Genomic DNA, 12,942 nt, shown 5'->3' on the forward strand with positions numbered 1-12,942 from the left:
AAAACAACTGAACTTCTGCTAAGAAGCTGACTGATTCAGTTCCTCTGTCTCCTTGTACTTCGGTAGAAATGCTGAAGTTCCCAGTGAGCAGAAAGAAGATGGTGACGCAGGGGGCCAGGTTGATTCTCGTGCAGGGCTGACTGGTAACCAAGAGGTAACCGTGAGAATCAGCCAGCTCTTGGCTCTAAGATCCTTCACAGTGTCGTCTTGAGGACCAAAGGCTATAACATGTGCAAGTGTCGAACTCTCAAAGCTGGGAATCACTGGGCACACACAGGTTATTGAAGAGCAGCTCCGTCCCTCCTGGACTCTGTGCATGGTCTGTCTCTCATGGGTGACCTGGCTGTGTGCAGCGGAGAAGGGCTCAGTTTGTCATCGCTTACGGCCTGTGCAAATGGTTACGTCACCCTGGCTTTATGTCTGCCACTCTTCTTTGTACCCACGTAGGATCCTAGGAGATTTTAAAACATTGAGTTTCCGAGTTTCACTCACTGTAATTTATTCTCTTCAACTTTGTGTCTGAGACTCTTCTTCTCTTTCCCTTCTCTCCAACTCTGCATCTTAACTGTAGGTACCCAGTGTCGAACCAGCTGATCTCATCGGTCACGTGCCTTTCCATAGTAGGTACCAAAATTATACATGATCAGTAACCAAGTGCAACAAGAAAAAAGAAATATTAACTTAAGTAATAATTTAACAATACTTTACAAATAATAAAGTAATGTTAACAACAACAAATGTGTTGACTTAACCTAAATCTGGAAGCTTCCTCCAATCAAATGCACAGGATTACGAGGTCTCAGCTGCTGCTCAAGTCTTGCAGTTTTCCTTCTTACTTGATAAAGCAGAATCAGGGACTGGGAGGTGAAGGAGTGATGTTTACCTTGAAGTACTTCAAAATCCCTTTGTTCTTTAGGCATCTTTTGATTTCATGTCTTTTTTTTTTTTTTTTTTTTTTTGCTTACCTAAGAGGGACAGTGAACTCGAGGAGTGAACCTGAGGAAGGGACTCTTCTCTGGGCTCCTGGAAGGGATACTAACTCGCCACATGTCATCGTAGAAATCGCCAGCCGAGGCTCCCTGGGAGAGCGCTGAAGCCCATTTTCAGCTGTTTTGTGCTGGCACCAGGTGCTGATCTCGGGGATATCACCCTGATTTGCTCCAGGGATTAATGTCTTCTCCTTCTGTTTCTTTAAGGAAATGGCGAAGATCCTTAACCATCCCCGAGTCTACTCCTTCCTGCACATACCCGTCCAGTCCGCCTCCGACAGCGTGCTCATGGCCATGAAAAGAGAATACTGCGTGGCTGACTTCCGAAGAGTCGTGGATTTCCTGAAGGAGAAGTAAGTCTCTGGCGCTTACGAAGTCACCATTTCTCTTCGTTCAGAAGTGTGTGGGGACGAGGAACTTAGCGCAGCCCTCAGGAAAGGTGCAGGGAGGAGGTGGGTCTCGAGGCTCGCAGGCCTTCCTTCCCTTGGGCACTTTCGCTGTGGGTTCTCCTGTCCCCGCAGTTTGTGCCCCTGCCACCTGTGCAGGTCGCCCCATGTGTTGTCTAGTCTCTAAGGAAGTGTGAGCCGTGGTTATTTTCATACCTGACCTGGTGGGTGAAACCTGCCTTGGCTTTGCTCTGCTCTAAGTCCCCTGAGAGGCTTTCTGAAGTCATGAGTGGGTTTTGACATGGACGTAGGGACCAAGTCGTGGCACTAAAAAATGTTATTTTCTACTGACTTGCATTTTCTGAGGAGTGTCTGGAGCATCGTTGCTTTTACCCACTGATCCCCGTTATTTACTTGAGTACTTGTGATGTCAAGGAGGCGGGAGGATTCTGGTGTTTAAAGTTCAAATTCCTACTGACCAAAGTAAGGCATGTTTCATAGTCCCAGATGTGAATGGTAGTTTAGTTTCCGTAAAGAACACTTGCAGCCCGTAATCATGTTCTTCAGAATCCTGCTCAAATGGGAAGGGTCTGTGACCAGGCCAGGCAGGGAGCAGAGGTGGCCAAGGCCCCGAGACCTTCCCAAGCCCAGGCCACAGCTCACCCTCGGGAACTGGTCTTTCATCTTGGTGTACTTTGGGGGTCTCCCCACTTTCCATAAATTTTTCCACTGTTGTTTTTCTTGATTAAGATACAACTTTTTCTATCCATCTTCTTGTTTATAATTGCGTACCTTTGTACCATGTTGAAGGACTAGATGGGTATGGTTGCTCGGTACTGACGGTGAGCAACTCCTTTTTCCACCTATAATTAGTCGCTCATCCGCATAAAATTGTTTTAAGATATTTTTCTCCTTCTGTTTACTCTTTTCTTCTTTTCTCATCTTTCCTTTATGTATCTCTTAATTTTTTTTCCACCTCTAGACTTTTCTTGATTATCCTAACCCTAGAAATAGGCACTTGGTGGGCATCCACACAAATGCAGCCAATCATTCAAATATTCAATGTAGTGGAAAGAAAGCATATTTATTCCAAGATACCATGATTATAGTCCGTATATACATACAGCCTTCAAAACAGCAGAATAACAACGCTCTCTACCATGTCTAATACTCTTGGATCTCTAACAGAACTGGTCAAGCCTAAAGAATACAGATTTTTATATTAAACATCTCTTGTTGGTCTGTGGCCTGTCCTTAATGTCATTCAAGCTTTTGTAGGTAACTTGTCTCATGTAGGGGAGTCGTTGAAGGCACGCTGGCACTGGTGTATGGAATGTGTTCAAAATTGGAAAAAAAAAAAAATTACACCTGTGAGATTCCTTCTCTTGCTTATTGAAACAGCAGCCGATAACGCACACACTTCGCACATCTTGCACAAGGCTTTGCCAAGCGCAGACATGCAGCCCTGGTGAGGAACAGACCCAGAGGCTTCCCAGATCAGCTGTTGCATTGTGCGGTGGAGTGAGCTGAAGGAATCATCACCGCTCTGGCCTCCCTTTGGGGGAGCGCTGACTCAGTTTGTGGAATTACTGTGTCTGTTTACCTGGACAGCATTTGCCAACAAGTTCAGTCCTTTCAATTGCTCTGTAGATGGACATGTTGAATCCGCTGCATCTTGAACAGTCTGAGCAGCCTCCTTGAGCTTTGTGGAGGTCAGAGACGATGAGCACGTCGAGGCGTTAGAAAATGATTTCTTGCCATCGTTCACTGACTGCATTCAGGGTCTTTTCTTTGGACTTTCAACTACCTGAGGCATCTGGGTATCTTTTCGAGAAGTATGTGACTAGCTAGAGGTCCTAGAGCAAAGTTCTCTGCCCAGTGATCTCCAGAGCAGAGAAGTTTGAGAGGATGATGGACATGCCTGGAGAAGACCTTGCCTCCTTCCATGCAGCCCAGCCTTCATTTCAGTTTTAAGTGCTATTAATTCCTGGAATATAGATAAACCTCCAGCCAGTTAAAGTTTTAACAGATTAAAATTAACTCTGTATTGTGTATGTGCAAGGACAGAATCAACCCTGCTGTTTAAATTCACATTTAGATAGTAACTAATATATATTAGAAAACTATAGCAAGCAGCCAATATGATATACTTACTTTGTGTAGCAGATAACTGAGAAAATTTCAGGTTCTCTACTTGGAAAAAGTCCAATTATTGCTGTTAATATAACAAAATGATCGTTGCATAGATTTAGGCAGCTTATTGGAACCCGGAAATTGTCTGTTTCCTCCAGTCCATTTTGTTGCTTATGGGAGTAGTACAGCCCTTTCCCATGGGGTGGTATGTTCCAGCTTCTCTCTTCAGTGGGAGGAAGTTTCCTGTCCTCTTGGGAGGACCCTGATCCAGTGAATAACTTTCCATTATGGTGGGTGTTTAGACAGAGGTGAAGTATATGAAGCAGATTTCTGATCCTTATTTTCTTACTTTAGACTAGTGCAGCTTTATGACAGATTAGCGCTTGTTTTGGAAACACCACAGTTTCAGGGCTTCTGTGGAGGCACTAGTCAGGATGTGCCCCGTGTGGTCATCCTAAGAAGGTGTGACCTGTCAGTACGCCCAGCACTCGTTCATAACACACCCCGACCTAAAATGGTAGGTTTGCTCCTTTCTTATCTGTTTGCTCTATGAATCCCGTATAAATGTGGCCCTTTTCATTTCCTTCTCTTTTCCCCTAAAGTCTTTGAACCTTTTTTAGGTTTTTGTAATGAAATTTTCACTAATAAGAGGAGCTTCTGCCTTTCTCTCCTTCCTCAAAAGGCTTCTCAGCTCTTCACGTCGGGAATGAAGGAGGCGGCATTTCCTAGACTGTTTCTACAAAAGACCATCTTCAGAAGAATCTGTAGGATTTAAGGCAAAAATCCAAACTAGGAATCTACCTGAAGCTGTAGACTCTTAAGCTCTGCATCCATTGGTGTTTGTGGAGCCCTGTGTCTCAAACAGTAGAGGTGAAGTCTTTTGAATCAATGTTCCTTATGTTGCACATGGCCCCTTTCAGCTGGGAGCGATGGAAGCTGACATTTGAGCCAACTTGAAGCCTAGTCATTATTCTCTGCAGTTGTTCGAACGTTGGCAGCCATCCTCCCCACAGCAGCTGGATTGAAGATAACCTGGTGGTGTTGGCACATGTTGAGGCATATGGGGATTTATTAAATCATGCAACCTTTGTGAAAAAAGAGTGTCTAAATTACTTCATATACTAATTTAAAACAGCTGGTCTTGAGCAGACACTCATGACTTAAATGATTCTTTTCAGTTTTATTAATCCAGTTGAACATTAAGTAATTAGATGTTTTTATTTAAATGAATAAGATGATTTCTTGAAGTACATAATGGGATTTACAGGGTCGTGGAAGAAAACTACTTAGAACAAAGTAAGAGGTGCAGTTCTGATTCAAAAAAAATGTTTTATGTTTTTTAATAAGTACCTCATCAATTTTACTACATTCATAAATTGTCACAACTGGTTTCGCTGTTCTCCTTTTAATGTTACTGGGATTTTTTTTTTTCAAGTGTAAAATTTGGACGGTGATTTTGAGATACTTACTTCCCAGTTCTGGGATTCTTGGAGTGCATTGTGCGGAGTATGATATGATTAGGGTTCCCAGGCTGTGTGGCCTTGGACATGGGCTCTAACTGGGGACCCTCATTTGCAAGGCAGTGATTGCACAAAAACCCTCCCCAGCATAAGCCACATAATAGCATTCGGTCAGGAATCAACACTGTGCAGAGCGCTTCTCTCAAGCATGTTTGAAAGCTAAGTAAAGGAATCTGAAACCTCAAATTCACACATAAAAGTGTAAAAAAAATATAAAAGATATCCTATTGATTTATACGTTTTAAGAAGTGAATCAGATTATGTATCAGTGTCTTTTTGGTTTATGTTAATTAGACCCTAACAGTCAACATCTCTGTCCTCCTCGGGCTTGGAGACATTTTGGATGAGTTAGTGAGCAGTAGCAGGTCGCATCTTATTATAGCGCTTGTGTTGACTTTTTATCCCATGACATTGTTCATCTCAGAATTTGCCATGATCACTTGTCAAAGTCCTGTGCACCTCTGAGTTTATTTGTCCCATCTCTTGTAGAACATTAACCATTTTTAGTGTGTGACATGGGTTCTCATCCCGCTAAGTTTACAGAGACTACCCAGGGAATTGCCACAGCTAACAATCCATGGGCACCCGGGGAGGAAGAGGAAGGGGTGGACCCAGGAGGAGGCTCTCCCCTGAGAGCTGGTCATCCTCTGACCTCTCTACCTGGCACTCATGCACAGAAGGGGCACAAGGGCACGAAGCCCGGCTCAGGCTGGCAGGAGAGCTCAGAGTCACAGTGGTGACTCACATGGCCTGTCTTATCCGGTGACCTACTTTTCCAGTCTGTCTGCAAATAATAATGCTAATTCATTAACATCCCAAGTCATTTTCCTTTCCTGTCGTTAGTCTGGGCTGCCCTGTGCTCTTACGGGAACAGATCTGATGAAAGTTGTTAAATTTGTATTTATTCCATCTTGTCCATGTAGTTTTATTCCTAGTGGCTTAGAAACTGAAGTAGCAATATTTATCAGAACAGGAGGAAAGATCTTGAAAAAATAAAAAAGAAGGATTCAGCAAGGATTAGACAAGTAACTTGCTTCCAGCTGCACCCCGTGTATGGCTGCTCCCGGAAGGGGCACCTCCAGATGGACTTGGGCAGAGCAGCCCCTCACAGCTGTTTCCTGGGGCCTTCATCGTCCCTATAGCTAGGTGGTTGAGGTGTCCCAGAGGCATGGTGCACTATTCTATCTGTTGTCAAATTTCTTCTGAAGGAGAGAACTTCTTTTCCCTTTCCTGTATTGTTACACCCTGAGTTTCTCAGGAGGATGACTGTAGCATGGGAACAGTTATCTAATAGGGAAACGCATGCACTTTCTTTTCAACTCAGCACTGTGTTTGTATGCGGATGGTTATATGCCAGATAGATTTTGGCATCCTGTGCCAGTACCATATGATTTGGGGACTACCCCAAAGTTAGTCCAGGTTTTGAATGTGAGCAGACTTCCGGACAGCCTAGCTTTCCATTTTGTTTCTAGTTTGGTCAAGAGAATAATCTATCATTCCTAAACTCCTTCCACCCTAAATCCTTTCTTTGGGATATGACTGTGTTCTCCTTCTCAGAAACCAGAAGCTCTGGTCCTTTAACCTTGGGGCCCTTCCCTCCTGAGTGCAGTGGCCCAGCCACCAGGGTCCCTCCTCCGTCTGTGGAGCAGTGAGCCCTTCCCTGGTCTTGGGGTGCTTTCCTCGTGCGGCGCACGTGGCCCCCCATATGTTGCCGCGGACTCTGCATTTTATGGCGTGAATGTCCGGGTTCCGAATGGCCAAAAGCCTGCCGCAGGACGAAGCCGCAGGGACTGGCCCTAGTTTCTGCCGAGGCTCCTCCCGGTTCGTAGGTAGCGGTTGTCCGCCTGGAACCGAGGACCTGCAGCGACAGCGACAGGGGCGACAGCGCTCCCACACAGGAGGAAGGGCACATCTGAGGTCCACGCAGGGCCTTGCAGTTAGCCAGGCTCCGATGAGCCCCGGCTCAGTCCACCGCCTCCCACCTGGTGCCCTCAGGGCGCCCTGCGTCCCACGCAGGAACCTGCATCCAGCGAAGGCGGAGGGAAAGCGCAGGGCGTTCCCGGCAGGGGCTGAAGAGGGCCGCACAGGTCCCCACCTGGCTCCTTGGTGTCCCCTGTCTTAGGACGTGGCAATGTGGGTGACCGCGACGGGGGAATGAGGAGGAGGCGTTGGGGCGGCGAAGCCTGGCTTGCGCTCAGGCTGGAGCTTGGAAAGCCGCGTAGGGAAAGTCCAGGGGTCAGAGGGAGACCAGGGCAGAGGTCACCAGGACCTGAGCAGTGGAGAAAGCTGGGGACGTCCAGGTCATCCAGAGGAAGGAGACGAGTGGCGGAGAAGAGCAGGACAGGGAGCCTGAGTTCAGGAGATGGAAGGTTCTGGACAGGTCCAGAGGCAGAGCCAACGTTGGGGGACACCTTGGAGGGATAGCACCAGGGAAGCCAAGGGACGGTGCCGCTCTGGGAACAGGAGGTGCCAATGGTCACCTGTCAACAAGAGTGACCTCCTGTAAGCAAGCTGGGCCGGGTGCTCTGGGGATTAAGGAAAAAAAAAAAAAAGTCCAATTATTCTCTCTCCCAACTACCGCAGGGGTTCAAAAGCAGTCGAAGTGTCCTAGGTCTACACTCAGAAGTCTTCCCGGTCTCCTGTTGACAGCTGTGTCCCCGATGCCTAGCATAGTACTCGGTTGTCCTCTGACATCCCCACCCCCACCATACCTTTCTACACTGCTGACAAGAGACCCCAAATCAAGACACTGGGAAGCATGCACTTGTTGAATGAATAACAGTTACTCGGGAACCCAGAAGAGTAAGACAGGGTGATATTTTCAGTGTTTTAATTAAAGCTGTGTTTTCTTTCATAAACGAGAAAATATCCTGCTCCTTGCAGGGAAACTGATATATTCCCTTTCAGGGAACCCACTTTTCCTTCTAGAGACTTTGTCTTCGTGATCCCCTGCTGCCTAATAGCTAGCATACTTATTAGGCAGTATTCATTGAACCTATAATATGTTGACAGCAAAGAGCTAAGTGCTTTGCAGGGCCTCACTCTTTTAATCCCCACCATCGCACATGTTAGAAAATATTATCACCCTATTTATAGGTAAGGAGAGGTTGAGTGACTTGCCCAGAGTTCAGAGTTGGCCTCTAGCCTCTAATTCTGGGAACGCTATTCATTGCCATTGTGATTGTTTCCAGAGTGGATAATGTCTGGAAACTGTGGAAACTGATAACTTTGTAAAAATGATACCATGCAATCAATCAGAACTTTTAAAATTATACGTGCCTTAGAGCTGGGGTGTGGCTCAGTGGTAGAGCACTGGCCTCGCATGCATGAGGCACTGGGTTCATCCTCAGCACCACATGAAAATAAGTAAAATAAAGATATTTAAAACAAAAAGACTCATTATACATGCCTTAATGCACCCTCCCCTGCCACCCTCCCCTCCCTTTGACTTTCCCCCTCCCTCAGCTGAGGGCTGCTGGGTTAGGGGAGATAAAGAAGCTGCATGAGAACTGGACCAAAAGAAGAAAACCGTAAAAGCAAGCAATGAGGGTTTAATATCAAGTATGTTTTGAATTACAAAATTGCCTGTTTAGAGTCAGTGCCCTGGGGACGCTTGCTCCAAGTCGCAGGGCTTTCTCCCAAAGTCCTCCGTCTTCCTCCTTATCCTTTTTTCCCCAGAATCGGGAAGCCAGATATCCAGACGGAGCTCAAGCCCCCTGCAGTCCTGGCTCCCAGCGCTGCCCTCCTCCTCACCTGTCACAGGCACGAGGAGAGTCTGCTCTTGGTGCTGTTGGAGGCTCCTGGGGCACGTCCTCCCTATTTGCTCGACTCTGGGACCTTGGGTTCTTTCTGAGAACCAGGAGGGCATCGGGGGAGCATGGAGTCCTCCGTGTTCTCCTGGGCTGTGCAGCAGGCACTGTTAATAAGACCACAGCGGATGGTAGGAAGAAGGCTGACGGTGGACCACGGTTACTGTTTTTAAAGAGTGAACCTCAGATTCCCCAGATCTGGCCAATTTAAATTCTGGAAGTGAGATCCCATAAAATCTTCATGAATCAACATTGATTTCCCAAAGACGTAACTTGTACATTTATTTGACTAATATTTATTTGTTCTAGACTGTCAGACACAGGAATTAACCATAGGAGATTTGTAAAACTTGGTAATTGTCTTAACTGTCTTCAAGGGTGTTGAGGGCCACAGCCGAGTCGGGATGACGCATGGCATTTTTGCCAGAAGTAGTAGTTGAGAGGTGACGCCAACAAGCCATGAAGGTAATGACTTTTGAGTTCTCACGGAGTTCCCATTGAGTTCAGGTTGAGCTCTCGCGGGGATTCCTGAAGAGTTTGCATTGGTTGGGGAAGTGCTGGAGGAGGATTTCCGGTTGGTGGTTCCTGGAGGAGCCACGTGGCATTCGGGAGAGTTCCTGGGGAGCGTGTGTGGAGTGTGCTGGTGGAGTTCAGAAATAAAGTTTGTTCCTGCTTCAGTGGCTGGTGATCTGTGCCCAGCCAGAATGCGGCACTAGGGAATGACTGTGTGTGCGTGTGTGTGTGTGTGTGTGTGTGTGTGTGTGTGTGTGTGGGAGAGGAGAGACAGAGATCGTTTTATTTTTTGAGAGACAGTCTTGCTAATATCACCCACGCTGGCCTTGAATTTGTGATTCTCCTGTCTCAGTCTCCCAAGCAGTGGGGTTACAGGAATGTCCCACTGTGCCCTGCTGAAGTTTTCTTTTCTTAAGTCTCTGTAACCCGCTTGCCCTATCTGGGTTCCTCGTTGCTAAGTGCAATCAGAGGGACCCCGATGATGATTGACAGTCTTTCTTCTGACACTGCATAGGCGTAGCCCATAGTTGGTGATGATTTGACCTAGCATTTTGCTAGCCTGCTACAATAATTAGCTTTCCATTCTCCAATATGAATCCTGGTAACCTACCGCCCGGCTAAACTGAGGCCATAGTTTTAGGTTTAGAGTATCACACCTTAGATTTAATTTGTTTGAGCTGCAAGTGACCAAAAATAAAATATTATCTCAAGCAAGATATATTTATTCTTTCACATAAAAAAAATATTACAAGTGGCATGTCCACAGTATCCAAGGTCTTAGGATTCTCTCTTGTTGTTCCGATCTCCTCAGCAGGAATCTCTCTCTCCAGTCCCAGGCTCTGCTTAAAGTCGACCCTCAAGGCTGCATTCTGCCCAGCTAGTGCGTCCCCCTCCTACCACCTCAGGTGTCGTACGTGACACTTCCACTTCGTTGGCGTTGGCCATTCCTAGCCTGGAAATAGAGCATCTATTCCAGGCAGCTATGTGTCTAGCTCAAAATTTGTTTTTCTGGAAGAAGAGGGGAACGGGTATGGAGGGGCCATTGTTTAGTCAGCTTTTTCACCACTGTGCCCGAAAGACTTGACAAGAACAGTTGTAGAGAGGGGGAAGTTTCTTTGGTTCCAGAGGTCTGGGTCTACAGACAGCCGACTCCGTCGCCGTGTGCCTGAGGTGGGGCAGAACATCAGGTGAACAGGTGGGGTGGGGGAGGAAAGCAGCTCAGGACAAGCAACAGGAAGGCAGGGAAAACTGGAAACCCCCGGTGCACGCCCAGGGACCAGCTCCTCCAGCCACAGTCACCCTCCAGTGATCCTGTCAGGGGGCTGGTGCCCTGCTTAGGCCAAGATGTCCCAACCCCGTCTTCTCACCTCTGAACTTCCTCGCACATCTCACATGTGAGCTTCCGGGGAACATCGCATGTCTTCACCCTAACAGCCACCAGAGTGTCTACTGCAACATGAACTTTTAAAAATTTCTCATGTTTCATTAGCAATTGCCCCTAAGAAGAACAGATTTAATAATCACGCCAAGCACCTAGTTTCTCTCTGACATGAGACCTGGCTTCACAAAGGCTCCTGCCAGTGTCTCTAGAGCGCTTGCCAAGTGCGTATGAGACCCCCTCAAAAGGAAATCCTTTAGAAAGTATGTTTTCATCCTGCTGCCCAGTAATGACTCTTTCTTATACACTCGTTAGTGATTCAATCTTTTAGTTGTATCACGGGCAAAATATTGACTTCTTAAGAGTTTCTTCCTAGAGACATGTTTTCATTGAGCAGCAAGTTTGATCTCCTGTCAACAGTTCTGCCCACTGGGTTTCTTTCTTTTTCTCTTGCAAGTAACTAACTGGTGCTTTTAGGACTCCTGATACCATTCAGTCCTAGGTGACAACAGCATCATTTAAATGCGCAGACTCTGATTGGTGGGCAGAGATGCCTGTGCCAAGGGTGCGGCTTGGTAGGTGGCCACCTGCCTCCAGAACCTCACATGGACAGGCCCGTGCTTCAGAGCAAAATAATGGTGTTCAGTAGAATAGAAAGCAGTATTTTCTTCCCAGAGCTGGCTTGTTAATTCTTCTCTGGATGACAGTGATTTGTTATTGTTTTTGTAAGCAAGCTTGTTTCGCTGAGCTGTTTTGTATTTTTTAAATGATCAACTTTCATACTGCATTGCTGTCCCTGTTTAGCAGCAAAAATTGTTCTTAAGTCCCTTTCTTGGGTGCCTAATTTAAAAGAATATAAAATCTAATCCTTCTGAGATGTTTTCAAGGGTGTGGGCTGGGGTTATGAACACTGTTAGGTGAGGTGACCAGCAGGAATTTGACATTTGTATGAGTAAGAATAATGTCCACCTTCTCTAAGCTAATGTCGACCTGCCCTCGGCCTCTGTGCTCGCGCGGGCCAGAAGTCAGTGGGGCCATACAGGAGGGCCTGTGGGTGCATAGCAGTAGGGTAATGTGAATTTCCACCTTCCCCAAAACAAATTGCTGGCATGTTGTCCTCTTTAGAGAGGTGTGGATTAATAGCACTTCTTACATAGGTAGCTAAACACAGAATCCAAGACTGTTTCCAGAAAATAACATCAAGCCAGGGGAATATACCTAGTAATCCAGTCAAGGGTCTGCAGTTAGGTCGTGCACTCTACACTGGGGTATTTGCAGATAGTTTCTTTTTCTTTTTTATGAAAGAACTGCTGAGAAAAATAAAGGAAAATTGATTCCAAATGAAGCAGTTGCCTGCTAATTTGCCTGAAACAAAGTGCTAAAACCAAAATTCATTAAATCGTTTAAAACATGAACAGGTAATGTTATAATTTTGTTGATTTCTGTTTTCTTCATGTCGCCTTAGTAGAATGTATTTTTATAAAAATGAAATTGCCTTTTATTAAGTCTTGGATTAGCTCCTGTCTATATATTGAAAGTTCTATTTGATGTAAAATGGAAGGATTGCTTATGCTTTTTTTTCCTTTTCCTGGACTGGGGATTAACCCAGGGCCTCCCACATGCTGGGCACACCAGGGAGCTATGTCCCCATCCCTTTGTATTTGGAGTCGGCCCCAGTAGGCCGCCCAGGCTGCTCTCAGCTTGCCTTGGCTCCTCTGAGTGGCTGGGATCGCTGGCTCACAGAGGGTCTGCTCCCTCACAGGTGGGATGTCCTCGCTGGGTGCTTTTGGTAAAATGAACTCATTCAGATCACAACAGACTTTTGTTTCTAATCAGTAGTTTTGGATTTTGAGTGTGAAGGGAGGGCGGGTCGGTGGTCTGCAACCCTCTGCAGGCTGCTCAAGTGCAGAGATATCCTGTGAAGTTTTGCTTTTTCAGTGGCAAATGACCCACTTCCCTTGCCCTCTCCCCTGTCATGCTCCTTGTTTGTTAGGGTGGGTTTTTTGTTATGTTTTGTTTTGTTTTAATTAGTTGGTGTCTACTTTTTCCCTAGTCCATGAGCTGTCCCTTTTTCTGTGTCTTAAGAGAAAGCGTTTCTACGGGTGCCTGTTTGTTCCAATACTGTACACCCAGCACATGACCCTGATGAGCTTCCCGGTGGCATTCTTTATGCTGCTGGGTCAGGTGCTGCGTGTGGATGTAGAGTTCCTGGCA

General features: G+C 46.3%; 1 protein-coding gene across 4 annotated transcripts in view; it reads left to right on the top strand.

The window, feature by feature from the left end:
* Cdkal1 (CDKAL1 threonylcarbamoyladenosine tRNA methylthiotransferase) overlaps positions 1-12,942 on the top strand; it is a 560,072-nt gene that overhangs the window by 362,555 nt on the left and 184,575 nt on the right. For all 4 annotated transcript variants that reach the window (XM_076857924.1, XM_076857925.1, XM_076857926.1 and 1 more), the window contains one exon: positions 1,197-1,342. In XM_076857924.1, the coding sequence (XP_076714039.1) occupies positions 1,197-1,342 (146 nt within the window). The remainder of the gene's footprint in view (positions 1-1,196; positions 1,343-12,942) is intronic.

The sequence above is a fragment of the Callospermophilus lateralis genome, chromosome 6, assembly GCF_048772815.1.
Source record: "Callospermophilus lateralis isolate mCalLat2 chromosome 6, mCalLat2.hap1, whole genome shotgun sequence".
NCBI lineage: Eukaryota > Metazoa > Chordata > Mammalia > Rodentia > Sciuridae > Callospermophilus > Callospermophilus lateralis.